General features: G+C 42.0%; 1 protein-coding gene across 1 annotated transcript in view; it reads left to right on the forward strand.

Annotated features, from left to right (window-relative positions):
* Positions 1-7,956: 7,956 nt before the first annotated feature.
* The window catches only part of adamts17 (ADAM metallopeptidase with thrombospondin type 1 motif, 17), a 103,299-nt gene continuing 93,576 nt past the window's right edge, over positions 7,957-17,679 (forward strand). Inside the window, exons 1-2 of the mRNA XM_070834155.1 lie at positions 7,957-8,014; positions 8,405-8,769. Coding sequence (XP_070690256.1) covers positions 7,957-8,014; positions 8,405-8,769 — 423 coding nt within the window. The remainder of the gene's footprint in view (positions 8,015-8,404; positions 8,770-17,679) is intronic.

A 17,679-nucleotide genomic window follows, 5' to 3' on the forward strand; every position in this document is an offset into this window, starting at 1 on the left:
GTTACGTTGTTTGGCATCTATCACTGTCACTCTTTCCATTTTCACATACACAGAGCTGAGGAGAGTCTGGGACTACCAGGTTCTTTTCCAGATGTGAGAAAACCTCATTCAAAATCCCACTGATATTTATAGCAACTCTAATAAAAATCCAGCCCTGGAACACAGCTTTTCTCAGCAGTGCATCATGTGCCCTCATATGTTTAGATGAGGAGGTGTGTGGTTTTTTTTTTAGAAACAATCGACTATTTCTCTTCCGTTGATCTTCTGTTTCTTTGCTGCCCTTAACGTAGAGATGTTCAGTATACGACTGTAGCAAATGGACCCCCTCACTAGGAGCACTGTAGCTGCTGAGCTACTGACCTTGTGTACATTCTTTATTTAGCCCAATTTTGTACTAAACTGAACCTGAAAGCTTGAACAGACTGAACATGTAACTGAACTCCACAAAGTCTCAATCAGTGCTGCACAGGAATAATGATAATACATCCGCGGGTGAGTCCACCCAAGAGGAAAACAACAAAGTCAGCGTAGGAAGGACGGGCGGAACATCAACATATGGATTTAATACTCAGCAAAGCAGTCATTTTAAACTACAAACAAGACATTATTGTGCCTAAATCTAACCAAACCTTAACCAGTAGATTTATTGTTCAACAGTCATCTGTTCTGAAAGTGCAGACAGTGATGTCATCCTGCTGATAGGGGTGTCAGATCAGAAAATACACACCGTTTTGTTTCTAGAGAGCATTTTGTCATTTCATTTGGATGACTTGTTGGAATTGACACCTGTGATGAGCTGAACATCACAGATCTATAACAATAAGTGTTACAGCACATACTGTATATCAGCACTATCTGTCCATGAATTGTCCGATTACAAGAGAAAATAATTTGAGGAAGGTTACTCTTTGCCTAACATCACCAATGCTGTGCCAAAGAATCATTTGAAGTATTTGTAACTGCTCTCCACTAAACTAGAGACAGAAAACTGGTTGTTATTCTTATTGTTATTTACTATAAGGAAATAGTGAGTGGGGTTCTGTGTGCTGATGATATGATTGATTGTCAGGATTGTCAGATCAGTCCCTGGGACTCATGGGCAAACGTTTCAGCAGCATTTAACAGTTGAGAAAGAGTGAGTATCGTGGAGCAATGACAAGTTGTTTTTATATGTGCATTTTACACGCATTCATCCTTTATGTTTGTTTCCGCCCACAGCAAATGCATTCCTGTCAGGCCCAGGATGTTGTATATGTCAACAGCTGTGACATGAAGCAAGTAAACAGAATTGTATGTTTTTGGTCAGTCTGTATTTTGATGAATAAAGAAACACTCTGGTCAGCTTTTGTTGTCTCCATGAATAGATTTATTAAAGCACTGGTGCTCCGTAGGTTTGACTTCTCCAAAAACCCAGTTGATCCTGTAGATGCACTCAAAAAGACAAAGAGGCTCTTCTTAGCTGTGTGGTCTAAACAACAAAACCAAGTCTCCGTTCAGCACATCTTCAAAAAACCACCTGAACATCCTCACATGTCAGAGTAGAGGTCACAGTGACCCCTTTGGGTGCTACAGCAGAGGCTTTAACCACGATTCAGCAGTTTACACACACATTTCATCAACGTTCTAAAACTTTCTACAGTTGTAACACTGGACTTTTTGTGTCATTTTATGCTATAGCATTACATTTGTGAAAGACACAGTATGTAGAAGAGCCACTCACTCACACTTACTGATTCCTCATCGATTCCTAATCGGAATCAGTCAGTAGTTCCACTCATGTCCACAAGATGGTGCTCATCAACCTGCTCTTCTCTGTCAGATAATGCAACTGAAAAACAGAAGAAAACAAATTCTGGCTGGGTTAAGTGTTGGTGCCCTCTTTACAGCTGAATGAATGGGATTGGAAATATATTTTTGAAAGTGTGTGGCTCGCTCCTTTATTATCTAAATGCGACAGTTACCGAAGACAAGTCAAAGCTGCCTTTGTTTGAAAAGACATATGTCTCATAGCCACCCTAGAACTTCCATCATTATGGGTATCATAATTAAAGTAAATTACGCATGTAATAAGGATATAAGAATTTAATGGGCTCCAAATACAGCTGAGCTGATCCTTTACAAACCAGAGATAGAAACTGTTCACTTCTCAACCTGCCAATACATCCATAAGTAAATGAGTTTTGGTCCCTAGTATGGGTTAAGCTCCAAAAATCTTGCAAACTCCACACCCTCAGGTTGTAATGCAGGTTATATATAAGGAGCTTATAACTGCTGTCCTCAGGGGACATTATACAGCTCTTTTCACCAGCTGAGTAGCATAACCATGAAGAATAAACTGATGTGATTAATCTGTTCACATTTAACAGATTGATTTAGGGTTTATTAAATGGTTGCGCCTTTATACTCGACAGAAAAAGTGAGGTGTGACATTAAGCAGTTTAAGAGCTCTAACTTTTTATTAAGTTTTGAGTGCATTAAACATTAACATGGCCTCTCTCTGAACCCAAGGCATTGCTTGTGTTCACCAGCCTACTGTAGCACAGTATATACTTACTGCCAACATGTTTACACTGCTTCTATGTTTTATTTTGTCACACAGTTTGAAGATTTATTTTCCCCTGAACACTGACTAGACTCATCTTTCCTCGATCTCACCTGCACTGTATCTGTCATAAACCTGTGTAAATGTAAAAATGGTGATGGAATATCAAATGCTGGGCAAATTTTAATGTCTGCCTCATACAACACAGGGAGTCCCTGTCTGCTGGAGATCAGGTGCTGGGGGAGACCAGACTTTAGTTCTCTTAAGATCAAGCAAATTTGGATTAAACTTTGAACTGAGGCAAAAAGTGAAATGAAAGAAAAAACCTAAAAAGATTTAAAATTGAGATCTCGGCTACAGTGTGAGGTCTGTCTCCACAGTATGAGCTGACTAGCGTGGCCGACTGGTGATTATAAAGCTCAAAGCAGAATACATGGCCGTGCTCTATCAGCTCGGAAAATCACTTCCCTCTACCTCCATAAAGAGCCATCTGTGGTCAGTTCAGCAGAGATTGCCTCTGAGCCCTGTGCTCCGCTCTGACAGGGACGCTCAAACCAAAACACTGATTTTCCAGAGAAAAACACACATCGCTGACCACGCAGACACGCCAAGTGTGACTGCTGTGTTATAAGCTGAAGCTGCTGCCCAGACCATCACACCAATGTGGGACAGATGTTGGCCTTTTATGAAATATCATATCAGCCATTTGCTATTATCCATTTGAGGAGATTTCACCCCGACAGCAGTTATATAAAATATAACCTTGTATTCTTTGCATATTTTACTGATTTACTGAACTCTTCTTCACTCAAGTGAGTAACAGTGGTGAATCGTGAAGAGTTTCGACCCTGATGTCCTGTGGGTATGTTTGTAAGTCAGCCAGCTCTGTAAAACTTCTGAAATCTTTTTGTTTTCATGTGCCTAAAATCACACTTAAAATACAAATACACACAGGATGTGTCAGTAAGATAGAAATGAAACCCATAATATTCTATTTACACCAGGTACACATACGAATAAGCAAAAATAGCTGCATTATATAGCTGCATAGTATAAAACAACATAAAATTGGACATCGGCGAACACACTACAAACCGCTGCTGTGATTGACAAGCTAAGACAAATAAAAACCATAAAAACTGTGACAAAACCACAGCAGTGATTGTTAGTGGATTTTGCCCCCCATCATCTACATTGAAACAGCTTTAAAGAGCGCCCTAACACCCCCTGAAAATCCTCCAGTTGTTTAACTCCCCACCTTGCTGCAGTGAAGTGCAGGTGGACTCCAGAACCCCGTGACATAACCGCTGGGTGCAGTTACAGGTGCAGCAGAGCATATGTGCGACCACACCCAACCACACCTGTTAGCGATCCTGGATGGAAACTTTCAGAGTGGATTTCTTTGTGGTCAGATTGGACGGGAGAAACAACTACAGCAATCAAAAGCTCTTCCAGTGTTACTTCAGTGTACTTTAACTACTGCTGTGAGAGTAAAGATATAACTGTCTGTGAAGATTCTATCAAACTGTATAGTTCTTATGTTTTCTGCCAGTTTTTTAAACTCTGCTGTATTTTATTAATTTATTATGTATGTTGAATGTGCGTGTATAAATCTGCGGGGGTGTGTTGTGTTAAATTTCACACACTTAGCTTTACATAATATTTGAACACGTCACATGTGAAGTCAGAAATGCTCCACCATTTGAACTGATTTGGATTGTGTTGATTTCTTTTATGTACGCCTTTCAGGAAGAGAGCGTGCTGCTATGTAGAGCTGAGGAAAGTTCCAGTCTGGTAATGGATGTGTGAACCTCAGCCAGTCAGGATTGTGGTCCTGTTTCATTTAAAAGAACATGTTTGGCAACATGCTTTATTTTTCCTGTTGCAAACAAATCCCACACGCAGACCCAAACCAGCAATGTGTTGTGTTGCTCTTTTGGAACTCACTCTGTCCTGTTTGTGGCTCTCAGATTATTTCCTGCTGACTAGAGGGGTCTTTGACTGTCAGAGGTCTCAACCTCTCGTGTTCAGAGGGCAACGGGCACCAGTCTCATTGGACCAGCTCCAGGGTCTGGTTGAGAGTGCTCTGGTGTGCTCTGGAGTGCTCTCTAAAGCTGATGGTACTCATTTAATTAGTCCTTTGCAGTCTGAAGGTAAATAAGTGAAGTGTGGGCTGAAGCAGGAGAACGCTCTGTGGGGAGGTGTGGGAGGTTATTTACTTCTGTCAAGGCGAGTGAACTTGCTTTAGGCCAAAGCTTGAAATGTCTTACATTTTTTTGTAACTAAGACACAACAAGCCGTATGTACTTTGTAACAAATAAGACAAAAACTAGAAATGATATGTTCTTTATTAGACAGTGAACAAACAGTCATTCCCTATTTAGAAACCACCTATAATGCTCTGTAAATGTCCTCTGAGCTCTCAGTGGTTTGTGCGACTGTACTCCCGCCGTAATATGACATTGCATTCATCTAATTACAACCTGTGTTGTCTAATTAAGCTATCACAGGCCCATGTTGGTCGCATTAAATGCAGTGTCTAATTACAGCATAATTTGGTGGTAGGGGTAGAAGAGCATGTAACTGTAACCGTAGCATAATTTGGATCTGATGTGGCATTATATTTGATTTATAATTAGTCTGTCATCTTGTAAAACGGTGTCTTACAGAGTATTATCACCTCCTATTTGGTTTCTAATTACAGTATGATTTGATATAATAGTGTTCAAGTAGAGTATATTTTGGATCTAATATGGCATCATTTACAGCATGATTTAGATGTGTGGTGTCTAATTAGGGCTAAATGTATTTGTTTACTGTCTAATAAAGACATAGTATTTTTAGTTTTGTGTAACTCGATAGAAAGCACAGCTTGTCATTTCCCTAAAATAAAGTGTGACTGGACGGTGGTTATGGTTGATAAGAAGTGAACATTAGGGAACTCCGATCTCCTGCATGAAGGTCAGATGCACCACACACCTATCCACCTCCCTGACCCCCACACCTTTACCTCTGGCCTCTCTTTTATAGGGCACACCACATCCTGGGGCACAGGAAGTGAATGTTGTCACTTAGTGCAAATCATTAAGTGTGGAATTATCCAATAGAAACATTGTTCAAGGCTGCTTTTCCAAATGTTTGAATCTTACGAGAAGGATATACAACATCCCTGCAAAAGATATTCTCTCATTTGGCGGTTTGATGATGGTGATAGATAGAGGATGCTGTCTAACAAGTTATTCCATAATCTCCCATATGGGTTCAGTTGAGTTGAGATCTGGTGCCTGTGAGAGCTGTAGCATTTGATTCACATCATTTTCACTCTCATCTAACCATTCAATGAGCCATCATGATCTGTACGCAAGCATCTGCATTCACCATACTTCACTTTTTCCCTTTAATATGTAGTCAGACAGGGCAGCATGGTGGTGCAGAGGGGCCTGTCTGTGTGGAGTTTGCATGTTCTCCCCCTGCTTGCATGGGTTTTCCTCCCACAGTCCAATAACATGCAGGTTAATGGGTGACTCTAAATGTGTGTGTGTGTGTGTGTAAGCGTGAATGGTTTGTCTCTATGTCAGCCCTGTGATTGACAGGTGACCAGTCCAGGGTGTACCCCACTGACCCAAAGTCAGCTAGGATTGGCTCCAGCCCCCCTGGTGACCCTTCAGGATGAGCGGTACAGACAATGTATGGATGGATGGATGTCATAAAACAAAAGTGTCATCATGGTGAGCTTACTGTACTGGATCCCTCTAATTTTGCCAGCTGGAAGACGCTCTGTGCAAACTGTGGAGCATCATGGGTAATATCTGTCATCCTCTCCACTGTGTGCTGGTCACGCACCAGAACAGCTTCAGCTGCAGACCGTGACCACCATGACGCATCGCAGAACACTACAGGAAGTCCTTTTTTCCTCTGGCAATCAAATTTTACAACTCATTTACCTCGGGCAGAGAGATGCACAGCAGAGGCAGGAGGTGCAGAGGTGGCTCCATCCACTGTTTCAGCTCCATTTCAACTTTGTTCTGCTCTGTTTGCTTAAATCTTCCTCTTTCTCTCTTGATTACTGTCTCACTGCAGGTTATAACCATCAGAACTCTTTGATTTACAGCAGACAATAATGTGAGATATCATGGACATAATCATTGAACTTTCTTATTTAACGGTGTACACTTTCCTGTTCCTCAGCTTTAACACTGCATATACTTAGCTAATATGTTATTTTTCACACACATCTATCATCCTTACTCCTTATCAGCTGTTTCTATTTTGACATATTTTGGATTGACAGCTTACTGTTCAACTGACTGATGTTTATGATCACTTCAGTTAACCTGTGGAACCACTTTACCTTCTCTTACGATATTACAATTCACAATTTCCAATTTTTTAAGAATTTTATTGACTGTCGTCTTTTTTTTTTTCATTGACTGCTGAGTCTTCGCTCCTCTTAACCGGCCGATAGGAGGTGCAAGTAATCAACAACTGCTTCACTCTGACATTACATAGCAAAAGGCATTTCCAACAGCTGGCTAGGCTAAAAACAAGCCATACCTAGTCTGTTGCAGACCGCATTCCGGCTTTTGTCGTGGCTCAAAACCTGAAACCTTTGGTCTCGTGTTGAACCGGAGCATCTGCAGATTAATTCCATTTTCTGATGTGTTATGATCCATTTAAGCTACGCACGACATGACGTGAATAAATCCAGGATTGTGTTATCTTTGCTGTCATCTTGACTGTGAAGAGTCCTTGTGTTGAGGTGTGAGAGGGTGTTTTCTGTGGCGGTGCCCTCTGCAGCTGGGCTTAGGTTCAGGTCAGGTTATGGTTATGCATGGCTGAGATATCCTGGTGAATCTGAGTCTTCCACAAATGTGTGCTCCTTATTTTTCCTCTATGCTTTTCTTTTTCCTAGTTTTTTTTAAGTAACGCTCATTTCTGAGGCTCTGAAATGATGTAAAGCTTCACTTGTTGCCTTTAAAGTTGTTCTTCAAAATAAAAACCTGATTGCCAAAAAAGTGTGGTTATAATGGCCACACACACACACACACACACACACACACACACACACACACACACACTTAAAAGCCAGTTCTCTGCACTTTTCTCTCCACTTGAAACCACGTGTAGGGTTTCAACCCCCGACAGTGACTGACAGCTGCTCTGACCAATGAGAGGGCAGACCCTACTCAGTTTTTCTAGGGTCAGGGCTTCATGGTACCAATGTGACACCAGTGGAGGCCGGTCCGGGCTGCGGAGGCGTGTCCTGCGCTACAAAGTCACTCCAGCCTGAATTACTGCAACTTCTCTAACTTAGGAAAAGTTGGGCAGTCCGCTCAGTGCTTTGCAAAGCGCCTCAGTCCCCTCACAATAAAACCATCCACCTCTTCCAGTTTTCTGCCCTGCTTTGCTTTATTATGCATAACAGCCACCTAACCCATCTGCTCCTGTCTCTGCTCTGCATCGGATTGACTGGTAAGTAGATTTGGAACTCTTTACGTGTGAGCTCTGCGTTTGTTTCTCTTAGATATAGGTCAACTGCAGCGATCCGTTCCTTCAGCTGAACAACTGTATGCGCTACTAAAGATCAGTTTTCAGGATGTATCTGTGATTTCCTTCTCAATGCTTGTATAATTCCCTGCAACAGCGACCATAAGAAGCATTGCTGCTGCTGCGTAACGACTTGCACGCTGTTTCTAATAATCGCAGGCTGCAGAATTTTTGCAAACCACAAGTTGGGCTCAGAAGTTGAACGTGGCTCTAGGAGCATTAGTGCAGACAGTTCAGCCAGTTCACCAGTTCAGCAGAGGAGGTTATTTTTGCACATTGTGGCCGTTGTTTGATGGAAACTGTCCCTCCCCACAGCCCAGTCTGAGCTGGAGACAGATGAAGTGGTTCCCAGGCTGCTGTCCGGGCGGGACGCGCACCTGTCCGCGGACCACACTGTCCGCACGCTGCGGCGCCGCGGTCAGCGTTCCCTGGACGCCCCGGGGGGAGCACACTCTGACCCGGATAATATAATTCTGTCACTGCCTGCTTTTGGAAGGAGCCTGTATTTAAATCTGACGCGGGACAGCAAGTTTCTCTCGGGGGGCTTCGTGGTGGAGGAGAGGCGCAGGGACCAGAGCGCAGCGGTGAGCCGCTTATCCATGAACCAGCTCTGCTTTTACTCCGGCTCCATCATCAACCACACGGATTCTCTGGCATCCATGAGCACCTGTGGCGGCCTGGTAAACCCACTTTCGTTTTTTGGACTTGTTTCATGTCATTCAATCCAAGCAGTTGAGCTCCAGACCATTCCATGTAATAAAGGCAGGTTGGATTACAGCAGCTTGGCCTGGAGAGACTCTCCATGTTAACCGCAGCCACTCTGCTGAAGCGCCTTGGAGTATGATTTTTAGCTCATGTCAGTCAGTCATTGCAGTTAATCTCTTAAACCCTAATGACCTGCCAGTGGGGCGGTCAGTTAAAAGTCAGGCTGTGCAGCCAAACCAGCAGAACTTTTAAGAGATCAAATCAAGTGAATGACCAAACATCCATCTTAGATAGATTCTGTCTCCTCCATCCTGCTAAGACGCACATTTCACATCTCTAGATCCGCTGTTCTGTAGCACAGCCTGACCTCCGACCCCCTGCGGAGAGGTTTAAAGAAAATGTGAATTTCCCCAACTGTGAGCAATGAAGTTCCACTAGCTGAGGCATAATGCTGTTATGTAAAGTGAGTGTGCAGGTACAGTAGGGGTTCAGGCTCAGTCCTGGACTCTTCAGCAGAAACGGGCTTGAGGCCAGCTCTTAAAGTAGGCGGCGCTCCTTTATTTTCTCCATATATCCTCAGCGACAGTTTTACCGTTCAGCTGACCCACAATGAACGAGCAGATCACTGTCCAACTGTGTGCAGACATGGTGGGTTTATATGGAAAAAACACGAGCAGCTGGGGCAGGTGACCCTACAGCCTCTTACATCTGACCAGACCAGGGCGGCAAGGCTGAGGGGTGTTCAGGGTATCCTCAGTAAAATGAGACATTGTTACAATCCTCAATTGTGGCACAAATCTTAGTAATGTGCTGTCAGTAGTTAATGAGGAATGATGCAAGACATCACATCAAGCCAACTGCAATTTTGGATCACTTCAAATTTGCAGTTTTGCCAATTTCAAATTTGAAAGCTCAACGACAAAGCAGTAGTTTTTCTCTTTCCTTCTGAGTGCTCGCGTGAGTCATCACACCGCTGGTCAACAGTTTCTTGACTTCTTTCCAACTGCAAGAATAATTTCTCTTGTGCACTGCATTGTGGGACAATCAAGTCCATCAACACCACTTTCAGAAGTTAAGCAGTCTTATCACTGACACTCTAAGAGATCATTCCAGCTTATCAACACGGCTCGTATTTTTTGTAGCTGTGTCCACCATTCTTATCAGCTGTAATAACATTGTACCCACCAGTAGAGCCCAAACGATACATCAGCTCTGCTGATATTTTTGGCCAACATTGGCGTATCACAGATAGTTCAGTATCTGTGTATATGTTGGCCAGGAAGTAACAAGAAATCTCAGTAGAAAAAATCTCAAAGATACGTTTGAGTTGATTTTGTAAAGACATCTACGTTACATCATTTATTCACCAGAGAACACAAACAAAGTATATTTTTGCATTGTGAAATCAGCCGCTCACTACATTTCTGGGTCACTATTCTTTAATCAAACATGTTTAAGTTATTCGTTCACCTTCAAATGTCAGTATCGAGATAAAAAAATCCGGTAATGTTTGGTCTGTGTCAGAGGTCAGAAGGGTCAAGAAACGCAAGCTGTCAGCTGTTGATCAGACACGTCGGAGGCAAACCAACATATTAGACGTACTTATTTAGAAAAGAGCACGAAGGTGAATGTCCGCGGTAAACATCCATCACATTTTAAGAACATGCTGCTTCACAGAACCTGAGTACAGTGTCATTATAAACAAAGGTATGGACACAAGACCCAAGTTCTTATTACAAAACCAGCATTACAGTTTAAATGCCACTATTTTTCCTGTGTACAACACATTGTCACAATTCTGCGGAATTTGGCTACAGCGATAATCTGATCTGACTAATTCAATTTAGGATCCATCATAACAATGTCTTCGTGTACACAATAGATTTCAGTTACATCATAGAATCCAGTACTGAACCAACAGGTCTGGGATTTAGTCTGAAACATGGCAGCTCTTTAGGCTGTCGTGTGTGTGCGTCTAGTTATTAGCATCTCAAAGTGTGTCAGACATTGGTTTGTCACTTCCAAGTTTCCAAGCTAGCTACTCTTTGAAGCAGTAAAGTAAAGCTGTTAGCCACACACACACACACACACACACACACACACACACACACACACACACACACACACACACACACATACACTCACACACGCTTACTGTGTGTTTGATCTTAAGTCTGACTAGGAGTGTGATCAGGCTGTCTGTATTTGTCCAGACTTCACACACACACACACACACACACACTGGTGTGTCATAGAAGCACACGGTGTGTACCCCAGATGCCTTTAAACTCAGAGTAAAGCTGTGATTGGCTGCCAGCCAGAGCAGACTTTTGACCTTTTATTGCCATTTTGCTGGTTTTCATTTTTTTTCTTTTCCAGACAGCTGCTGGGTGTTATTATGCTGATAAGAAAATGTTTTTAAATGTGATGTCCATTCATTGGAGCTAACTAGGTCAGGCTCTGTGACCTTAAGTAGAAAAGCCAGTCTCTCCCATACACCAACACAACTCACCACAAATGTATTGTGGCTTGCCTGTGTGACACTGATCTCCATATGGTCCAGGCTATATGTAACACTATCCAGTCACAGCCGCTGCCCTTAACCCTGCAAATCAGTCAGACAGGCTGCTTCAGCACACACACACACACACACACACACACACACACACACACACAAACTGTTCATGTTTGTATCAGTGGAGCATTGGAATGGCAGTGAACAAATTGGATTGTATTAGTACATCCAGCAGCTTCCAACATCTGTGAATGCAGTGGAGGCACCAGGGTAGGTAGAGGCTCTGACATCATGATCATCATGATCATCATAATCGACAAAGTAAGACCAATTATGTTGCCATGGGGCGTTATTTAGAATATTTTCTACTTCCACAAGTTCCTAATTTCTGAATTACCCATAGGGGACATTGCATTTTCAATATAATTAGCATGTTGCATTTTCTTCTGGAAATGTTGCAAGGAGCTTGAAAACCATGTAGTCTACAGGGGGAGCCTGTGGTGTATGAAGTCAAGTTCAGCTGATGCAACAGTTACAGTCAGGAATGGTAAGATTCACTGATTCGCATCGGTGCACCAACATAAAAGTTCCTGATGCGATGGCCCCGATTAAAACAGTGTGCACTGGATACAACTTGGGATGAACTCATGATGCGTGGTTTCTAAGATCTTTGCATCGGTTAAATCCGATTTGTTATCTCCATCAGGCGTAAATCTGGAGGGATCATGTGTTCAGTCGCGTGTGTGTGCGTGCCTGTATCTGTCTGTCTGTCTGTCTGTCTGTCCAGAGCTTCTGGCTTCCACTGAAAAGTTTGGTCTTAATTTGAACTACATATCTGCAGATTAATTCCATACCCGATGTGTTATGATCCACTAATGTCAGGCACAATACGAGATGAATAAATCCCTGTTTCTGTTATCTCCTCTGATATATTGACTGCAGGGTAGACTGGGATTAGATGGAACACTTTTCCCCTGCTGTAATTCTCTGGTGTCATTTATGTTAATGTTAATCTAACCAGCAGCAAATGAAAGGTTGAGATTTCAGCTATGAATAAATATGTTTTATTGTACACGTTCCCTGGAAGATGCCAAAGATGGTATACATTTTTATTATACATTTGAATTTATTTCCTTTTTACATTATTTTTGCTCCACAAAGGACTTATGAAAAAGGTCTGCAGTTCCCTGTTAAGTTAGGATGCAAATGATACGTTGAAACTGGTTAGTTTCATACATAGTTTGGTTAATGTGTGGTTGCACCAAGGAGACATAAAGTTCATCCAAGCCACTGCAGTGTAAAGTCCACACTTCCCAAAATATTGTTGCAGAAAACCATATTTTCACTCCATGTGGACAATTATTGAAAAGCGCCATTCTTGATGGTGAGTTTACCATGTTGTCTCTCATTCCCCCTTTGCTACGTTAAAGCGAAGAGGATAATGGATAAAAATGTTAATCATCAAAAAACAAGCATCTCTGTTCGTGTCATGTTGTAAGTCTGCTGCCAGCAGGTCAGAAATCCACTGTACCTCCACTTGTGGAAAATGAGAACACGAGGATAAATCAAATTCAACAGAAATGTCCAGGAGGTGTAATCTATCATGGAGAACACGTTGCAGACGCAAAACACATGATTTGCTCCTCCTCATCATCCAAGTCATCCCACCTTTCAAAGCAATGCCCCAAACCAACCAACCATTATACGAAGGACTTCACACCTGTCTGCGTCAGCGCCATGTGTTTTTTAGAAGCAGCTTAAATGGGATGCAGTGCTAGAGAAACAAACATACGAAGTAAAACTTTAAAGTCCTTTTTATCAGCAGTAAGGGAGCGCAGAAACCTTGTAACCCCAGTGTGAGGACAGCGGCGCAGAAGCAGTTTCACATCCATGACGCCGTATTGTAGGTGCGCATGCTCGCCGTTCATCTTTCTTCACTGTACTCGTCTATTAATAGTATCTTAAAGCTATGTTTGTGAAACTTCTGCCGTGGCATCAGATAACCCTAACCCCAGCAGCAGCAGCAGCCGATGAAGCTTGGCCTAATCCCAGACTTAAACACAAGTTACGATGGAAGTTTATTTATCCGTGTGGAGAAAGTGGGTCATTCCAGCAGCAACAGGATTTCATCTTATAAATAAATTCTAAACACAATAATAAACATGAAGTATGCGAAAGAACACTCATTTTGCTATTTAGTACTGATATAACTCACAGAACTGATTTCCTGCTTCATGCACTGCAGCACTTGGGAGATGAAATCAAAGCCTTCTGGCTGAGGAAGGAGGGATTTTAAATCACCTCACATCCCTCCGACCACAGCTGCCTTTGCATGGTTGTGATATACCTTTCTCTCCGCCTAATGCCTATGAATAGTATCATGTACCCATGTTTGTGGAGCTGGAGAAATGCTTTAATCCATCCTCCAGTCCACATTATACTGGCTAACAGCATTTGTTAGCCCTGGGGCTTAGCCGGGAGCGGAATGTCTGTGCAAACGTTAGAACAGACCGAGTCGCTGCTCTATTTTATGGCATACCACACTGCTCTAGTCAGAGCAGGGCTGTTCATAGTGGCTGCACTGTCTGTGCATTGTGTTGTTTTCTCTTCTGTTAGCCTCCGCTGTCGTCGCTGCGCTTGTGACGCTACAAATCTGGGTGGGAAAAGTGAATGATATTTGCGTTTGATTTTACTTTGACACGAGAGCAGAACTGATACAATTTTCTCATCGCGCTCTTGCAAGAGTGCTTTGATTTCAGGAACAGCACAGATTTTCTTGAGCACCTGAAGGAGCCAGGAGTAGTAGTAGCATCAGAAGTGCTGATCGGGAATCAAATACAGAAACGTCCTCTCAATGCCTCACATACATCGATTTGGGACATAGCTGTGACAAGCCGGTATTCACACCCACTTCATGCCATGATTGGCCAAGTGGAGGTGAGAAAGGAGCCAAGATTAAAATTTCTCCCTCGAGCTTTCTCTTTTTCCATTTGCTACACAACTTCACTTTTCGTGTCACCAACTTAACACTAGATGTCACAAATTATAACACTTGGCTGGGATGAAGCCATTCAAAATAGACAACCTTCTTATTAGCAATTACTTTGTGTATGGGTAGCACGTCTAACACTCCAAAGTGAGTCTTTAGTGAGATATGATCAATTTAACCAGCTGGGATGCTCAATTTAAAGTGTGGCTAAACCCGAATGTGCAGACAATGTCATGTTGTTGTGAAATGCTGATAATGCATATAGTAACCAGGTAAGCTTAAGTTGATATAGCTGAAAAAGTTATTAAAAATCATTGACTACAGAGCTTCTGAGAAAACATGCTCTGTTTTCTCTATTATGGAATTTTATTTTCAGCGGCTCCACTTGTTGATCTTTGTCTTATGACATGTTGCCATTGTGCACACAACAAAGTAGGTAATTACCTAAGTGATGTTTCCATGCATATTTTTCTCATTCAAGTACCTGTAGCTTGTTAAGGTTCTATTGTAAAAGAACTGACTGCATTTAGTTCTTTGTGTTATCACTGTGCTTCTGTTGTGTTATTCATGCGTGAAGAACTTTAAAAAACAAAATCGAAGACCGTGGCTTTAAAATTCTATGATTTTTGCAAGCTTAAAAGATTTACTGGGGGCTTGAAATAAAAATAATTGTCCAATCAAATTGATCACCCTGTAACTGAACTACTTTATTGTGTGGCAGTGATGTGCCAGAGTTAACCTAAACCCAACTTTACTGCCAACCCCAATCAGTCCTCTTCTGCAACACTTAAACTCAGCTCAGCTCAACCTAATTACTTTAACCTCAGTGCAAACCGTGAAACAAAAGACTTGTTGTGTAGACAAGTGGAGCACATATATTGATATTGCTCCCATAAGAGACATTTGCATGAAGTGTAACCTTCTTAAGTGCTGAACATTTGAGTCCAAAGTGGTTTTAGGTGTATTTTACATTGAATGATGTCGTGTTTTGTCTTCAGTGTTTATGTCCATTTGTGTTCAGTGTTGAGCAACAAAACGTTAGATTAATTCATTACATTACAGTTACTAATTTCAGTCACTTTAATGTTTTACACAATTAGCTTGTTAGCTGTTTTACTGGGAGTTTTATGGAGGGTTGATATCATTCATTCTCAGTGTGTTCAGAGGAGAGACTCGTGGTCGGTAATATTAGCTTGGCATGGGGGCTGGGGAGGCAGCCAGCCTCTACCAAGTGAGCTGAAATGCACTGACTGGTAACAGGAAATGTATCTTCTGGTTTCTCTAATGTTTTATGTACATGTTTTATGTTCATATGCTGCTTTTGTTAGTAATGACCTCAGCTAGGATGTTGTGTGGACCCTGCACCTTTACTTAGATTAACCTTGAATTAAGATTTGGCCAGGTATAGGGAAAATCATTTTGTGTTTAAATAGATAGTTAAAGTTAATAATGATAATAATAGTAGTTAAACTGTGTGGTTGGGGTTAAATTACTGATGTGTTATGGTTAGGGGAACTTTCATCATCATTACTGCAATAATAATACCCTTACAATAATCATAGGAAGGATCATAGGAAATCTTTTTTGCTCACCCATCCATCCAGCCGGACATCCTTTAAATGCAGACTTTGTCATTCTGTATTAATGTCCCCTTGATTTTAGCTGTCATCTTTATTAGAGAGGACAGTGTCAGCTGGTTGCTTGTTAGCCTACAGTATAATATTTCTACACATGTTAAACCTGTAATTACTGACTTTGTTTGTCACTTGAGGGCAGCGGAAGCAAGTTCTGACTGCAACACTGATATATCATTAACTTTTTAGGTTAGTGCAAACATCACAGTTCATCATTTCCAGTCCAGTTTGTGGTCTCCAGTGAATGTCAGTCCAACATTCACTCTTTTAGTTCCTGGTCTTCAGGCTACCAAGCAATTTCCCCCTGGGGGTTATTAAAGTAATTCTGATACCACCTTCCGAGGAAAATATATTTGGCTAGTAAAAATGTTGTAGTATGTTAGCTATGTCTGTCCACTGTTTGGTGCTGATCAAGGTTGTGTAGAATGGCTTCATAGGCCTTTTTTTGGGTTATAACATCAGCTTCGGAGTGTTTCAAAGGGATTTGATGCAGGCAGGCTGAGTAATGAAATTAATGCAAGTAAAATTCCTTTTCAGTCAGTAATATGTAATGAGTAATTAATCACAAGTGGTTACAAGTAACTTTCTTAGTTATTTTTGACGTAACTTTCACATAACAGCTAGTATTTAGAATTCTTTCCCACCTTATCCATGTCTAAGAGAACAATAGAGACTGGCAGCATATGACACACGTTAAGACACCTGTATTGTTGTTGGCTACGTAAAACCCTTACAGGTTCTTATCATCATTTCAGAAAAGCTGTACATCCCAACTGTTGTACCTTGACCACATCTTCTGATGTTCATTGTGCAGGTCACAGCCAGGGTGCTTTGCAGTATATGTATATGTTAATGATAGTGAAGCTTTTGGTATGTGACTTCTTTTTAACGTTGACACAATTAAACAAGTAGTATCCAACCCTACCCATTACCACCACAATACTTTTCAAGGTCAGCGATAGTTGTAATCCCGTTATGTGTCACGGGTATATCACTGTGATGTTTTAGGCTTGCATAAGCTTTTAGACATTTAGGCCTGAGACAAACCGGATGTGGACTGTGATGAAGAGACCACTCCTGATGGTGCTGAATCATCAGAAACAAGCCTGTCCAACATGGGATTGGACAGGCTCACCTGCTGAACAAACCACGGACTCAGACTGTGCAAGGTGCCTTGCTGGACATGCTTTTTAAGAACCTATGTTTATGAAGTTTGAGTTTCTTTAGGCTGTGCTCTTTTCTTTTGTGTTGATGATCACAGCTACCATTGCTCTTCAATTCCTGCTAGTTTTCACTGTCACCCCAATCCAGAGACTGTAACGTCATCTGACCCTCCTGTATTGCAACACCTCCCTCATAACCTTGCACCCCTCCGACATGGACTTCAAGATGGGCCACAGTTTGCAGCTGACCTTCCTCTCCAGATTTGTCATTGTGGACATTGGGAATTCGTTGAGTATCAGTGGCCACAGTGTCCTGGACAGAATCCGCCGTAGCTACACCCACGCCTTAAATCTCCCAGGGAGGCCTGTTCTGTCCACCTCTATCAGCCACCTCTCCAGCTCTTCACAGGTGTTTTGGATTGAGGCTTTGTCTCTGCTGTCAAAGAGCTTTCTGATGATCTTTACCAGCTTCTCTTGGATGGCTGGAATTGTCCATAAACCTGCCTTTCTTTAGTACCATAGATCTTTATTTAATGGGTTTGAAAGACATTTGAGGCTACTCCATAAGCCTTTCAAGCCCTTTT

The sequence above is a fragment of the Pempheris klunzingeri genome, chromosome 1 (genome assembly GCF_042242105.1).
Source record: "Pempheris klunzingeri isolate RE-2024b chromosome 1, fPemKlu1.hap1, whole genome shotgun sequence".
NCBI lineage: Eukaryota > Metazoa > Chordata > Actinopteri > Acropomatiformes > Pempheridae > Pempheris > Pempheris klunzingeri.